We start from the raw sequence: 17,061 nt of genomic DNA on the forward strand, positions 1-17,061 counted from the left end.
CTATTGTAAACACCTCTAACATATCACATATACTTACTTTTGTGTTCAATCTTAGTTTTGATTGGTAATGCAAAATATAGACATGTAGGAACCAAAATAAGCCATTTTAGGCCATTTCGGGCCATTTTCCTTCCAAATGAATGAATTTGAATAGTTTCATGCTAGTTTAAGTTGTAAACACCTCTAAAATATTATATATACTTACTTTCATGTGTTCAATGGTAGTTTTGATTGGTAATACAAAATATGACAGTTGGAACCAAAATAAGCCATTTTAGGCCATTTCGAGGCCATTTTCCTTCCAAATGAATGAATATGAATAGTTTCATGCTAGTTTAAGTTGTAAACACCTCTAACATATCATATATACTTACTTTCATGTGTTCAATAGTAGTTTTGATTGGTAATACAAAATATAGACATGTTGGAACTAAAATAAGCCATTTTAGGCCAATTCGGGCCATTTTCCTTCCAAATGAATCAATTTGAATAGTTTCATGCTAGTTTAAGTTGTAAACACCTCTAATATATCATATATACTTACTTTCATGTGTTCAATGGTAGTTTTGATTGGTAATACAAAATATAGACATGTTGGAACCAAAATAAGCCATATTAGGCCATTTTTTCCTTCCAAATGAATGAATTTGAATAGTTTCATGCTAGTTTAAGTTGTAAACACCTATAACATATCATATATACTTACTTTCATGTGTTCAATGGTAGTTTTGATTGGTAATGCAATATATAGACATGTAGGAACCAAAATAAGCCATTTTAGGCCATTTCGGGTCATTTTTTTCCTTCCAAATGAATGAATATGAATAGTTTCATGATAGTTTAAGTTGTAAACACCTCTAACATATCATATATACTTACTTTCATGTGTTTAATGGTAGTTTTGAGTGGTAATATAACATATAGACAAGTTGGAACCAAAATAAGCCATTTTAGCCTATTTTGAAAAACAGAATATGTTTCACATTCCCGACTTGGTTCCATACAAGAAGCAATACTTGTTTGCTGTGAACACTAGATAGAGGGATTTTAAGAGCAAATTGGTATCTGGTTGGATCACAATGACGAGAGTTAGATCAAAGAAAGAGAAGTTAGGTGATAGTCCGCCAGATGTATACAAGCACTGATAAGTCGGTTTTTAGTTGCATATAGGTAGGTATTAAGTCTCATATTCATGAAGATTTTAGTGCATATTAGGTCTAATTGCATGATTTGGGCACTCTTCTGAATCATTGTGTTATTTCGGGACACTTTCGGGTTTTTCATGTGATTTTCAGGTTATTGAGGCCGATTGTGACTAGGAGGAGCTCATATGGTTCGTAGATGGTCCAGATGGCGGTTTCCGGATGCAAGAAGATGAGTTTGAGTGCTTTTGGAGTCACAGGAATGATGATTTCAAAGATTATCCTCTTTGCGGGACCAAGCAGAAGTCCGCTTGCCCACGCACCAAGGTGCACGCCCAAGCAAGATCTCGCTAGCCCACGCACCAAGGCGCACGCCCAAGCGAGATCTCGCTTGCCCGTGCAGAAGCGTAACAAAATCGATCAAAACCTTCTGTTTTGCACGCACGTGCTGCACGCCCGTGCAACATTGGGCTCGACCGTGCGTGCTGCTGCTCGGTTTAATCCGCGACTTTTAATTACTTTTTCTTAGTTTATGTAAACGATATATTAGGTTTTAAAAACATACTTTTCAGTACTTTTCATTATTAGAGAATAGAGTATTACTTTTTAGAGAACTTTTGAGAGAAAACTCCATTATTGAACTTTGAATTCTACAAGTTTGATTCCTTCAAGTAAAGAATAAGTTTTTCTAATCTCTTCTTTTCCTTTATTATTGCTATGTCTTTCAATTTATTTATTATTTGTTTTGCAATTTCAATTATGTGTGAGTAGTATATTAATCTAGGGTTAAGTTAAACCCTAGCAATGATTTAATACATGAATTCCTCCATTAATCCCAAGTTTATATGATCAATTGTTCTTGTTTGATTGGATTGTTCTTATGCTCATTATCATACTAGGGATAGATGATTTTGATTTGACTCCATATATCTTATTTTCAATGGGAATTGAATCTAGATGGTTTTGTTGATTCAATCAATGGTATGAATGTCTTCTATGGGAATAGTTAGATAGGATTGCTAGGAATTTAATTGTGATGCTATGCTTAATGTCTCTTTCTTGCATGATTCTATGGGAATAGGTTTGATTGCTTGTTTAGAGTAGCCATTGGTACTCGGGAGAGATCTTTGGTAATTATAGGGTGCATTACTCCTCTTGAATTCTTGATTATGTTATTTGGGATGGAGATTATTCATGTATTTGTCATGCTAGTGGTGATGCTTAATTCTAGATGTTTTAATTAACTGATTATACCTTGTGCGTTTCTAGTGATTGTCATAGTTTAGCGTTAGTATTAGTTCAATACCCCTTTCATCATTGTTTGTCACTCGTTTAGTTAGATTGAGTCAAGATATCTAGTGTTTGATACTGTTTGTCTCTGTGGGATCGACTCTGACTTACCCTACTACATAGTTAGGAGGATTAGTTAGATTATTTATTTTTGTTAGGTGCGACACGCCTATCAAGCACATCAAGAAGGAGGATTGGGCCACCTTCAAAGAAAAGATGACGTCATATTGTGCTATAGTAAGTTTACAATCTAATTATTAACTTGGTTTTATTAATTTAAATAATATTATACTAAATGTATTTTTTTTTGCAGAAAAAGCGAGAAAAAAGGCGCTCGAGAGCGCAAAAAAGAACACACATCATCACCATCACTTAGGTTAGAGGAGCTATGGGGATGCTAGAGAGTTGTGGAAGCAGGAGAAATTCGGTCTACCTAGTTTTGATTCTGGATCGTCATCTAGTACACTTTCCTCCTCGGTGTCCTCCACTTTTAACCGGGGTGATGATTGGTGGTGCGCGATGCATAAGAAAGATCCTGTTACTAAACAGCGATTTATTCCAGCTGAGGAAACAAAGATTGCAGCTGACAAATACGTATGTCTATCATTATAATTAACTTTTATTTTGACATGAATACTTTTTTCATTTATTAACTACATGATTACATTTAACTTGCGTTTTGGGCAGCTATAGTACAAGGAGAAGCAAGCCAAGGGTGAGTTCATTCCGGTACGTAACAGAGACGCCCTTTTTATGGCTCTTGGAGAGAAGCCAGATCATTCGGGTCGCTGTTACGGTTTTGGAGGGGTGAATGTTGGCTATACGAAGGCTTTTGGGTACGTACCTCGTACGCACTATACGAGATCGAGTTAGGAACAAGAGGAGGCACTCATACGGAAAATGAGTGAAAGGTGGAGGAAGGTTATCGCCACATATATGCAGAATGTGATGATTTCACAGCCCACTCAGCCACCTACACATCCACCTACCGGGTTATATCCTTCACCATCTGCTGAGCCATCTCCTTTACATGTACAAATACCTACTCAACCACCTACTCAGTCACCTACTGGGACATATTCTCTTTTTCCATCTCCTTCACATGTACAACCACCTACTCAGCCTCTTGTTGGGTTATATCATTTTTTCCCTTCACCATTTGCTATGCCATCTCCTACACAGCCCACTCAGCCACCTGTTCCATCATTTATTCAACCATTTGCTGTGCTATCTCCTACACAGCCCACTCAGCCACCTATTCCATCATTTGTTCCACCATTTGCTGTGCCATCTCCTACACAGCCCACTCAGCCACCTATTCCATCATTTGTTCCACCATCTGCTTCACCATGTGCTGGGACATCTCCTGGGCCGTCTCCTGGGCCATCTCCTGAGGTAGCTGCTTCACAGCCCACTCAGCTACGTACTCCACTATCTGGATTTTCCGACACTCATTCTCCTCAGCTGAAGGTACATATAATTATTATATATACATGTGCTTTATAAAAAAAATTATCTTATATACATGTCCTTTATACAAATAATTATCATATATACATGTGTGTTTTATTTAAATAATATCAAATAATATCTTATATACATGAACTTTACGTTGTTGTTAGGACGAGATTCCATGTCAATTATGTTTGATAGATCCAACTAGTGGAGAGACTTGTCTAGTGGCAGATGCATAATCTTATGCTTTTGATGAGACCACTACAGTTCATGGGACTAGAATGATGAATGATCACCTGAAACTGAAAATTCATCGAATTATAGAGAAATATGGTCATTTGCCACTACCTGTTCCCGTCCCTGCATATGAGATCGACACTACAACTACTAATTTGGGTACTTGGGTGTAATGGCCAAAAAATTTAGCGCAAATGTTAAGTGTTGAGGTAATTGTTCATATAGGCCTCCATTTATGTAAAAATAATAGCTTTCGATTTAAAATTTTCATAATTTTATGCGCGTTTTGAAAAATAATTATTAGGTTACAACGACACCTAAAAAACAAAAAGGGATTTCGGGGGAGGCTGTAAGATCTTCTAGCCAGCTGCATTCAGCCGGTTCAGCTTCTCATTTTAGTCCAGTTATCGATGATCGATCGTTCTTGGACTCCCTCACCGAAGAGTGCAGGGAATTAGCAGATACGCTTGCCCTTGCCGTCGCAGATGATGATTCTGTTGGTGTTACCTTGTCGAAATCCTTGTTCCATTATTCAAAAGATGATGGCACCGCTTTTCTGACCAAGGAAGATATTTATCAGTTTTTGAAAGGAGAAATGATTAATATTTCTATTATCCAAGTGTACATGAGGTAACAATAATCAAAGTTATGATTTTTTTTACATTTAAATTATATGGTAGTTGTATCTTTCACATATAATTTACTTTTGCCAATTTTTAGGGCTACACAGTCGAACTTGGATGAATTTGGGGATGTTATTGCACGTATTTGCTAGATGTGTCCACAAAGTACCGCTGCAGAGGTGCATGCATCGGAAGAGGTAATGGTAAGTCATATTTATATATAGTTTTTAGTTGCATTTAGGTTGCATTTTAGAGCATTTAGTTTCATATTTAAGTTCATTGATGCATTATATTCTTAAGTTATATTTTTCTACTCCTAGTCGGTATGTTTTCTTGTTTTTGATGAATTTCAGGCATTGAGGATATATTTGGAGTATGATTAATTAAGCTTGAGGATTAGGAGCACTTGGAAGGAAGCTACAATGCATAAGGATCGTCATAGATATTTTATAGTACGAATTTGAGCGAAAACGAAGCGGAAAATCATTAGAAGAAATGTGAAAAAGGAGTCATGTCAAACTAGACTTGAAGAGCTTTCCAACGATAGGTGGCACGCCCCGAGGAGACTTTTAGTCAAGGAGTTATGCCTTTCGGAAGATTGCACTGATTCTGCTGGAATATGCCACGCGTATGCGCGGATCACTAATCCGCGTATTAATGATTTATTTAAGATTTTCCTTATCTTGTAAATTACTTTCCAAGTCATATTAGGTTATTGAATATTTATTTAGATAGGTTTTCATTCTTTTTCTCTCTCCTACTCCTTCTCACGTTATTTTTTAGGTTTTAGGTTTTAGGTTTCTCTCTTCTTCTTTCTCTCTAGTTTTTAATCTAAACCCTAGTTTTTATTCTTTTTTCATTAATTCATGAGTTTCATTAGTTTATTTCATTGACTTCTTTAATTATGTTTTCTTTTATAGTTTTAGATTTCATTATTTATTTCATGATAGAGTAGTTTCTTTTAGCTATGGTTAAGTTGAACCCTAGTATGATTTAATTCATGATTGTTTCTTTAAATTCTCATATTAATTCTTAATTGTTCTTGCTTAATTGATTGTGCATATTCCAATACTAGATTAGGGATAACTAGTATTGTTATGATTCCATTGTCTTGATCACAACGGGAGTTGGATTTTGACGGATTTGAGTATTTCAATTGAGGACATGAAGTTCTCCACGGGAGTAGGTAGAATGGATTGTTAGGAAGTTAAAGTGCCGTGTTCAATGTATTTAATTTGCATGATTCCACGGGAGTAGGCTTGAATGCATATTAGAGAAGCCATAGATACTCGGGAGAGGTTTATGGTACTTTATAGGGTGGACTTTTCCTTGTGAACATTTAATTGATTAGTTTGGGGTAGGAATTATTTTGTATTACTTCGTGCTAGTGGGGATACTTAACTGTAGAGTCTTTTATTTATATATTGAGTAGTATAGTTTTCGACGATCATTGATATTAATCTCCTTTAGTCTTACCATTATTTAAGAGCTAATCATAGAATAACTTTCTCTCTGTGGGATCGACTCTGACTTACCCTACTACATAGTTAGGAGGATTAGTTAGGTTATTTATTTTTGTTAGGTGCGCGACACACCTATCAAATTTTGGCGCCGTTGCCAGGGAGACGGTTTTGTTTTAGTTAGTTTTTATTGTTGGTGAAACTAAATTGTATATATATATATTTTTTTTTTCCCCTTTTTGTGAATATTTTTATTTTTTTTATTTTTTTTGTATCATGGAGTCATGCTATTTTGATGATGGGGATAATTATTTTGCTAGGCAACATAGTAATAATTTTTGGAATTCTCATGTTTACAGTTTTAATGCATCATATCAAAATCCTCCCAATTTTTGCATGAGTTCTCCTGAATTACCTCATATGTTCTGTGAACCCCGACATGTTTGTAATTCTAGAGCAATTTTTTCTTTTCTTCAGTATGAGAATGAAGTGTTTTGGAAGTATTATCATAGACTTGGTGATTTTATTGGTCCTAATCATGGAATTGAACTGTGGGATATGTGTCTAGTGATTTATGAGGGGTTAAATGAAGAAACTAGGATGGTGGTAGAATCTATGTGTAATGGAGGATTTCTATTCCAATTGCCTGATTATTGTTGGGATTTAATTGAGTGGTTGGCTAGGGATACTTATGAGTGGGAGATGTCTTTATCAGCTAGAGTCATTCCTCTACCCCCAACTTACATTACACCACCTCCTCATTGTTCTAATTGTCACTCCACTTCTCATGATATTTTGTCTTGTGATGTGATTTTAGTGAATGATATCACCCCTTCATCTCAATATGAATTTGATTACTATAATCAAAATTCTCATCTCCAACCGTATATTTTTTATGATGATAATGAGGGGTGGATAATAAATGAGAGCTATTGGGATGATGAAAAGATTGAAAGAACAACTAATGTGATGGATGTTTTGCAGGAGGAAGAAGCCATGATTGAAATTTCCTCTTTGGAGGAAAGTCAAGTTGAGCATGAGGTGATTTATGAGTCTTTATCGGTAACACCTACTGTTTTTGAGTCTCATGTTCCATTCTCTGAGAAACTTGATATTATATCTTCTTCCCCTATATTATATCCTCCATCGTTCCTTTTTTCTCCCCTTTTGAATGACTATCATGATAATGTAAATAATGTACAGTTTGTTTCTTTTCCTTCTTTTGAATCATGTAAAAAGAATAACGATTTTTCTTTTTCTTCTTGTAAATATAACTTTTCGTTTGATTTTTCTTTTTGTAGTTTTAATAATTTTTTAGGACTAACATTTTTCATTTTTCCTTTTCATTCTTATATAATATGTTGTGAGATGTCTGCAGGAACATATGATAAGCTTCTTAGAGCATTGAACTATTATGAGTGATCTACTAGTCTTAAACGGTCATGCAAGACCTTAAATTTGCGCTTCTCGGGAGGCAACCCGAGCATTAACTTATTTTTCTATCTTTTCTTCTTTACTTTTTATTATGATTTTTGTCTTTGTTTCTTTTTTTTTTAGTGAGTTTACTCACTTTGGCATATTGGTTTTTGTGTGTTTGTTGTAGGTGGACGGAGATTAAGAACCATCGAAAAAATCAAAAAAAAAAAAAAAGCCCTGCCCAGAACCCCAGCCCCACCACGTCGCCGGATTCATTCGTTTCAGCCCAGCAGTCACCTTACCGACACCACCCGCACCGGAATCATTTACGGCGCCTGTACGCACACCACCACCGCAGCGAGCATCCCTGTCATCCTCCCTTTCGAACACTCCTCTCTGTCATCCTCTGCTTCACTCCGTTCCAGACCCGCCGGCCTCCTGCTCGCCGCCAAAACAGCGCTAGTCGTGACCCACGATGACGACGCCTGTCCGTCCACCTGCGCACCACCTGCTCCGACCGCCTACCACCCTCCATACGGCCTGCCTTCTCATGGCACTATCGCCCCTCCTTATTTCTTCTTTCTTTCTTTCTTTCATCGTCTTTTTCTGTTCAGTATTCATCATTTAATCTGTTTCTTTTTTTTTTTTCTCTTTTTCTTTCTTTTCTTTTTCTTTTCAATTTTTTTTTTTTTTTTTTCCCATGGTTTCTAATTTATTTTTTTTATCAATGATTGTTATAGGATTCTATTCAAGAAGGCCCAAATTGATTCAAGTTCACCTTCGTGAAGCATTACACATAATTTTTGAGAATATTTGAGTCTTCCCCAATTAATTGGGTGTACGCATCTTTTCTCACCTATAATTGTTGTTAATGTTCATCTCAGATTTTTGCTTGGATTTTTTTTTGATGCCATCTTGTTGAGAATCTTGTAATAATTGATTATTAGTTTGCCGATTTTCGGGATTTGTGTATATTTTTTGGTGTTGTGGCTTTTGTGGGCGACTTTGGTGATTTGGTGATCCGGGGTTGTGTTTCGTTCCTTTTCTGAACTGGTTTATGCAGTGAGGACACTGCAAATTCTAGCTTGGGGGAGGAATATTCTATCTTTTATTGCTTTTTAGTGTAGATTTCATTGCTTTCGTAGGATGTTGCACGGTTTGTACTGCTTATTAGGAGTGGGAGTTTACGTGTAACCAAAAAAATTGTACTGCTTTCTTAGTTGCATTAGCATATTCATCTCATATTATTCATCTCATATTAGATTTCATCTCATTTTAGTTGCATCTATGGGACTACTGCTAAAACTTGTTGAGAACCTTGTTGATATTTTACTACATTTGTTAAGTGTCACTCATCTTGTTCATGATACTTCATAGCACGATTGTTTCGCAACTGATTGTTTGTGGTAAGATTGATTGATCTCTCTCTGGCTCGATTTAACATTACTATGCAGACACCTTAACCTAAGTGAGCTTTGTGCCTATAAACTGACGTATCTGTGTCAGTTATGTTCTTTCATGTGTGATTAGTTCCTCGTTGTTGCATTGATCTTGACTTTGACTTGGTACTCCTTGATATTTGATAGTGCATACATTTTGATATGATTGAGGCGTTTCATTTGATGATCTTAGCTCCAGAGTTATTCTTATTTTCATATTATCCTTCCTCTAGCCCCGCTGAGCCTTTTTGACTTTGTTTGATTGTTACCTACATTATAAACCTTGCCTCATTTGATTCTTGTCCCAAGCCTAGCTTGGGGGAGCGAGTATTAGTTTTGGTTTAGTTTGTATTGAATTAAAGTGCTCTATTTGTGGTTTAGAAGGATGGAAAAATATGTTTAGTGAGCTTTGAAATTGAATTGAAAGTGTGAAAAAAAAAGTGAAAAATGAAATGAAAAAGAAGTGAAAAAAAAAGTTGTGAATAAAGTGAAATAAAAAGGGTTATGATTGAATTTCTTGAGTGAAAAAGGTTGTTGATTATTTTTGGAGATTGTTGGTTGTTGCATGGAGTTGTTTGACTTTTAGGTCATGTTTTCAGTTATATGATGCTCCCCCTTCTTGGTTTTTCCACCACAATTCCCAAATTATTTCCATACCTTTAACCTCAGCCCCATTACAACCCTTAAAAGTCCTCTTGATCATTATGTATTGTATTGTTGAGTATTAAGTGAGTCAAAAAGTCAAAGTTAAAGAGTATTTGCTTCATCTGAGTCGACTGATTTAGGTTGAGAGTCATTATTTATCCCTTAAACACATGAGAGATTTGAGTGCACATAACTATAGTGAGGTCTGACAGGTTTGGTTAAATCCAGTTTGGGGGAGATGGTTTGTGGTATGATTGGAGAGTCGATTGCGATACATGACATGCTATGCGGCTTTGTTCGAGATTGTTTCGATGCTTGGCTTATGTAGTGATTATATCTCTTGTGTTTTCAATTGAGTGTTTAGCCCTGTTGTAGTCCTATATTGTAGGTTGTCTAACTTTTCCGATGTCTATGTCTTATTGCTTGAGGACAAGCAATGGTTTAGCTTGGGGGAGTTTGATAAGTCAATTTATATATAGTTTTTAGTTGCATTTAGGTTGCATTTTAGAGCATTTAGTTTCATATTTAGGTTCATTGATGCATTATATTCTTAAGTTATATTTTTCTATCCTATTCGGTATGTTTTCTTGTTTTTGATGAATTTCAGGCATTGAGACTATTTGGAGTATGATTAATTAAGCTTGAGGATTAGGAGCACTTGGAAGGAAGCTACAATGCATAAGGATCGTCATAGATATTTATATAGTACGAATTTGAGCGAAAACGAAGCGGAAAATCATTAGAAGAAATGTGAAAAAGGAGTCATGTCTACTCTTCTGATCATAACTTTTGATGTGATTCTTAGAATCGAGTAATTCCAGCATATTTGGAAACTAGACTTGAAGACTTTCCAACGATAGGTGGCACGCCCCGAGGAGACTTTAGTCAAGGAGTTATGCCTTTCGGAAGATTGCACTGATTCTGCTGGAATATGCCACGCGTACGCGCGGATCACTAATCCGCTATTAATGATTTATTTAAGATCTTTCCTTATCTTGTAAATTACTTTCCAAGTCATATTAGGTTATTGAATATTTATTTAGATAGGTTTTCATTCTTTTCTCTCTCCTCCCCTCACGTTATTTTTTAGGTTTTAGGTTTTAGTTTTCTATCTTCTTCTTTTTCTCTCTAGTTTTTAGTGTAAACCCTAGTTTTTATTCTTTGGCATTAATTCATGAGTTTCATTAGTTTCTTTCATTGATTTCTTTAATTATGTTTTCTTTTATAGTTTTAGATTTCATTATTTATTTCATGATAGAGTAGTTTCTTTTATCTATGGTTAAGTTGAACCCTAGTATGATTTAATTCATGATTGTTTCTTTAAATTCTCATATTAATTGTTAATTGTTCTTGCTTAATTGATTGTGCATATTCCAATACTAGATTAGGGATAACTAGTATTGTTATGATTCCATTGTCTTGATCACAACGGGAGTTGGATTTTGACGGATTTGAGTATTTCAATTAAGGACATGAAGTTCTCCACGGGAGTAGGTAGAATGGATTGTTAGGAAGTTAAAGTGCGTGTTTAATGTCTTTAATTTGCATGATTCCACGGGAGTAGGCTTGAATGCATATTAGAGAAGCCATAGATACTCGGGAGAGGTTTATGGTACTTTATAGGGTGTACTTTTCCTTGTGAACATTTAATTTATTAGTTTGGGGTAGAAATTATTTTGTATTATTTCGTGCTAGTGGGGATACTTAACTGTAGAGTCTTTTATATATATTATTGATTAGTATAGTTTTCGCATCATTGATATTAATCTCCTTTAGTCTTACCATTATTTAAGAGCTAATCATAGAACAACTTTCTCTCTGTGGGATCGACTCTGACTTACCCTACTACATAGTTAGGAGGATTAGTTAGGTTATTTATTTTTGTTAGGTGCGCGACACGCCTATCAGGTAACGAAGTACATTGTGCATGCTATGACGGGATGCGTCGATGTAGGTGCTAGTATCATGTTCGCGCCAATCTTTCAAGAGTAATATTCTATCTTAATATCTCAAATATTGATTGTTGCATGATATGTGACTTTTTAAGTAATTATTGTTATTCAATGTTGTAATAGCCAACATTGGATGCTCCTTGTCATATGTCCCTTACTCTGGATAATTTATACCTTCGATTCTGCCAGCTTTCACAAACCGCGGAAGTTAAAGCTTAGAACGCCTATGATAGCGTAAGTTGATATACGTTTGATATATTTTAAATGAATTGAGATTATAACATAGAACAATTAAAGATTAAATCATTTGATGTTGTAATTATCTAGTGCTTTTAGGAGGTTTCGGATGAGCGGCCACAAAGTTCATCGGGAGAAGCTTTTGTGGAAAAATGTTAAGGTATATATAATAGAATTGCTTGATTCAATTAAAAGCTTACTTTATTCTCATTATATGGTAAATTATCTCATTTTCTTAAAACTTCTGATAAAGTGCCCGCAACAACAAGGAGGCATGGAGTGCGGTTATTTTGTGATTAGATACATTTTTGACGTACTCGCTTCATATTTTGGTTCGGAGGATTTGGACAAAGTAGGTTCATATAATTATTCATTTCATATTTAATATATTTAACTATTTGATGCTAACTTTGGTAAATTAATTTCAGGTTGCTCAAACCTTTACGAAAGATCCTTATACGGAGGATCAAATCAATGAGGTGAAGAATAAGTGGGCAAGATACTTTATTGATGAGTGCATTGCGTAGGTTAGTTAGTTTATGTTAATTTTCTTTGTTTTTCTAACTTTAGACGAACATATACATTATTGCATCTTGTACCAACCAACATTGTAGTGATTTAGATTTCATGATATATACATATACGTTGGATTTGCTAAATATTTTTGTTGGATTATTGAATTGTGTTTATGATGTTGGTTGTTGGGTTGAATATGATGTTGGTTGTTGGGTTGAATATTGGATGATGAATGTTGGAGATGGTGGTCGTTTGATGGAATTTCAGATTTGCTTGGATGGTGGATCTCAGAGATGTTATTGGTTGTTGTACAGGTTAATTCCCAATTATGGGTTTATCCAATTTACAAACGGAGCTCTGCCGAAATTTATGCAGAAAATTTAATAGCATATTGCTGCATAGCTTCCTCAAGGTTGCATATATAGCTTTCCGATCAATATTAAATACAATATAAAAATTAAAAAAAAAAGAAGGCATATTGCTGCGGTTTATGGCCCAAAACCGCAGCAATATGCATTTTAATATTTTTTTAATAAGTAGTATTGCTGCAATTTTGGGGCAGAAACCCCAGCAATATTACTTTTATTATTTTTTAATAATAGATAAAAGGAACATTGTTGCGGTTTCTGGCCCAAAACCGCATCAATATTCCTTTTATTGTTTTTTTAAGGATAATTGTTGCGGTTTTGGGCCAGAAACCGCAACAATATTTCGTGTTAGCTACATAATACATAAAAATATTGCTGCGGTTTAAACCGCAAGTCCGCAACAATATAATTATTACCTATTGCTGCCCCCTTAATTGTTGCGCGTCCAAAACCGCAGCAATAGGCCACTTTTTGACCGCAACAATAAGCATTGATTCTACTAGTGACTATTTGGACCAGTTGGTTGTGGATCTAAATGCAAGGACATGCACCTGTAGGAAGTGGGAGATGAAGGGTGTGCCTTGCTGTCATGCCATTGCATGTATTTATTTTTTCAGAACAAGGAAGCTGAAAATTTTGTTGATCCTTTTTACAGGAAGGATGTTTGCTTAGCAGCATATGCAGGTAAATCATTTGAACTTGGATTTCTACATTTGTAATTTTGGCCTACTTTCGATGATCTCTAACTCCTTTATTGTTAAATGTGCAGGTTCCATTCCACCATTAGAAGGGGAAAGACATTGGCCAAGGGTGCCATGTGAAGTACAACCCCCTCCTATCAAAATAGGTCCAAGTAGACCTAGAAAGAATAGGAGGAGGGACCTTGAGGAAGACCTTAAGAAGCATGGGACTTTGAAGAGAACTGGATCTGAAATGACTTGTAGCCTATGCAAGGTGAAGGGCCACAATAAAAGGAGGCGTCCAAACAGGGACACCATAACTGTGCCTGAGCCCGCACCTAAAAAACCTAGGGGGAGGCCTATGAAGGATGGCCAACCACCACAAGCTACATATCAACCTACTACAAACTCAACTCATCACAATGCAACTGCACAACCCTCTCAGCTTGGCAGAGGGGGAAAAATGGTCAGAAGTGGAGTTGGTTCCAGGGGATGTGGAAGAAGAGGCAGGGGAAGGGGGAGGGTCCCAGTTGGTGTGAGGGTGTTCATTGGGGATGATGGTTCACCCATTCTCAATGTAAGTCATTGTTATTTTTTTTTAGTTTCAACATTTGTTCAACTTGCACCTAACTTGTTCAACCAACATTTTGTGCAGCCACAAGATATGCTGCCCCCAGTATGCTTACTGAGCAAGTCTTTGAAGCCTCACAGTCCAGCCAATGCTCCACTCTTCACCAAGCAACTCAGTGAATTAGGGCTCTGTTTTTTGGTTATGAACTGATTTTAGGTAGAGTAACTAGGGCTGTCATTTTTTGGTACATTATGGTAATTAATTAGTCCACAATTTAATTATGACATTTCTACTGATGTATGGATGAGCATTTGACTCTCCTTATGATTATTTTAAACAGTTGGTGTATGTGAAATTGGATGTATGGATAAGCATTTGACTCAACTTTTTTCCATTGCAAAATACCAAACATTTCTCCTCTATTCACCAGATGCAAAATATCATGACAAAAACTTGAAGGGTTCCAACAATTTTTTTTTATTATAAAGACAAAGGATCAGATTTGTTACAGCCACCAATAGCAACCTTATACTAACAACCTTAGAGTAACTTAATGAAATACAAGAAAATGGCAAAAATAAGCCATGGAACAAACAAAGCCAAGGTCGAGTTCTTCTCATTGCGTGACATTTTCAGCACCTCAATACGCAGTTGTGAAAGCTCAAATTTCATTTCTTGCACATCTTCTTCCAAGTTGTCCTTTTTAAGCTGCAATTTTTGATTTTTCGGCCATTAAACTCTCTTATACTCCATCTCAGTTAAAGTAGTCTCCTTCTCAAATATCTGAAATCTAAGATCATCAACTTCAGTCCCTTGCTCATTATACCACTTAAAAAAATCACACTTAGTATCCTACAATACAACAACAGTCAATTAGTTGCAATAAAAACCCTAGATTTCCCAAATTTGTTAAAAAAATTCAAGTAAAAAAAAAATGTTCACAGGCCATAAAGGGCAGCATAAAACTTCTGTCCAACATTTGCGCCACGCTTCACAGTACGAAGAACAGGTTCTCTTCCACAAGAACATTTCGTGGAACCTTGAGAATTTCCCCTAGAATCAGAGGAGGAACCTACAGAAGTTTGTTTTTTCGCAGCCATTTACGCTTCAGATTCTCCAATTGGAATTGGGATTTTGTTTTTGAGGACGAAATTTATGGAATCGTGACAAGAATTTGAGGGAGGAAGAAGAATTTGAGGGAGGAAGAAGAAAAAAAAATGGAGGAAGAAGTTATGTGGAGAAGAAGATGACTGGGAAAATAACGAAAAAAAGAGCCTAAATTAATTGTAATAAAAGTCTCCCAACGGTAAGTGTCATGTCAGCAGGTTACCTACAACAACAAGTTCATAGCCGGTCATGACCCATTGGAGGAATTTTGGCCTAAAGTTTGTATTATTAAAAAATAATTTAAAGTTTGTATTATTGCGAGAGAACCGGCCAAAGTTTGTATTATTCCAGTTAAAAAATCCAATTTAATATGGGGTTTTAGTTTAGCATTGGGTTTAATAGTTTGATTTTTCATGATAAAATTGCCAACCTTCAAGCAGTCGTACGGTTATAGAGGTTTGCAAATCTTTATTATACCAAAGGAGTTTGTGAAAGAGATAGGTGCGTGGGTTTTGGTGACCTAAAGAAAGAAATTACAAGGATGCGTACCCAATTATGATAATGAAGAAGTACTCTATAGGCTCTAGTACAAGTGGAAAATCAGAGAGGAGTACCTAGTTTTAATGGCTACTCATGGATATGACCAAAACTACTTCCTCCGTCCCAATTTAACTGCCCCATTTTGACCAAAAAATACTCTACTTTATGGTTAAAATGGGACAATTAAATTGGGACGGAGGGAGTATACTGCATAATCATCTAACTATTTTTATTTTTTTTATTGGCCAGATACCCAAACTTGTATAATAACAACAAATTTCTTTTTTAATTTAATATTTCAGCTACTGATTTTTTTTACCAAACAATTTATACAATAAGGTAACTTATTGTTTCAGTACCTAATCAGTTTCAACTACTAACTTATCAGTTTCAGTCACCTTTTCAGCTTCAGGTCTATTTTAGTCAATTTTGCCAAACATAGCCTCAATCTCAAAGAGGAGCTCTTGATAAATTTATTATAAAAGAGCCTCATATTCATGTTGATAATCAAAATATTGAGAAGCTAAATGATGAAATTCTTGAAAATGAGGTTACTAACGAGAATGTTGATATGGAGAATCAAAATGTGGACTCGGAAAATAGAGGTGATGTGGCTATTGAAAATGATAATTTGGATAATTAACACTAAATGCGAAAGATTGAGAGATGGAGATGAGAGGGGGTTATGTCAGTGAAATGAGGGAGGAGATGAGAGAGGGTTGAATGAGATAGGAGATGAGGGAGGTTAGGGCATGAAATAAGAGAGGGGTGAAATGAGAAAGGGGAAAAAAAGAAGCTTCACTTAGTCAGTAGACAAACTAATTTCCTTCCTAAAGGTTAGGGTGGTTGGGAATTAGAAGCCAAAAGTTAATGAATAAGGCGTTCGTGGCTAAGTTAGGATGAAAGTTAGCTCAGAATCAACCTAATCTGGCTCAAAAGTGTATTAGATCGAAATACTTGCATAATAATTGCGTGATAAAGTTTAGATATGGGTCTGGGATTTGGAAAATATAGGTTAGGGATGGGAGTTACTGAGTCATAATAGTTCTTAGAATATAGGCAATGGTATGAGTATTTGTTTTTGGTATGATGATTGGTCCTCCAGTTTTCCAAAACAAAAAAAAACTGCTAGTGGAGGAAGACGTCCTAGGGATAAGAGACATAGGGCTAAAAAGAGAGCCAAAAAAGGATCTTCGCCAAAGATGGCTTAGAACTAATAGTTCATTACCGAATGGATCTTTCCTTTATAATACTCTATACGAGAGTTATCAGTAGTTATCAAATCTGTTCCGTAGCTGGGTCCAGGGCTTCCTATGTTCTAGTGAAAACGCCATGAAAGTTCATAGTCTTGTATCCCAGGGCGTTGGGATTTCGCTGCTTTAA

General features: G+C 35.8%; 1 protein-coding gene across 1 annotated transcript; it reads left to right on the forward strand.

Moving 5' to 3' along the window:
• The first annotated feature begins 3,332 nt into the window (after window positions 1–3,332).
• LOC125492727 (uncharacterized) lies at window positions 3,333–16,321 on the forward strand. The gene is made up of 4 exons (XM_057391567.1): window positions 3,333–3,902; window positions 13,398–13,464; window positions 13,550–14,037; window positions 16,121–16,321. Exons 1-4 carry the CDS (start codon window positions 3,333–3,335, stop codon window positions 16,319–16,321), a joined length of 1,326 nt encoding a protein of 441 aa, XP_057247550.1.
• Window positions 16,322–17,061: the final 740 nt, after the last annotated feature.

This window comes from Beta vulgaris, chromosome 8 (assembly GCF_026745355.1).
Source record: "Beta vulgaris subsp. vulgaris cultivar EL10 chromosome 8, EL10.2, whole genome shotgun sequence".
Taxonomy (NCBI): Eukaryota; Viridiplantae; Streptophyta; class Magnoliopsida; order Caryophyllales; family Amaranthaceae; genus Beta; species Beta vulgaris.

Excerpts from the sequence above, each read along its gene's own strand:
- LOC125492727 (XM_057391567.1), top strand. The coding sequence starts at position 3,333 with ATGAGTGAAAGGTGGAGGAAGGTTATCGCCACATATATGCAGAATGTG. Across the intron at positions 3,903-13,397 it reads CTCATTCTCCTCAGCTGAAG|AACAAGGAAGCTGAAAATTT; the intron begins GTACATATAATT and ends TTATTTTTTCAG. Across the intron at positions 14,038-16,120 it reads ATGGTTCACCCATTCTCAAT|CCTCAATCTCAAAGAGGAGC; the intron begins GTAAGTCATTGT and ends TGCCAAACATAG.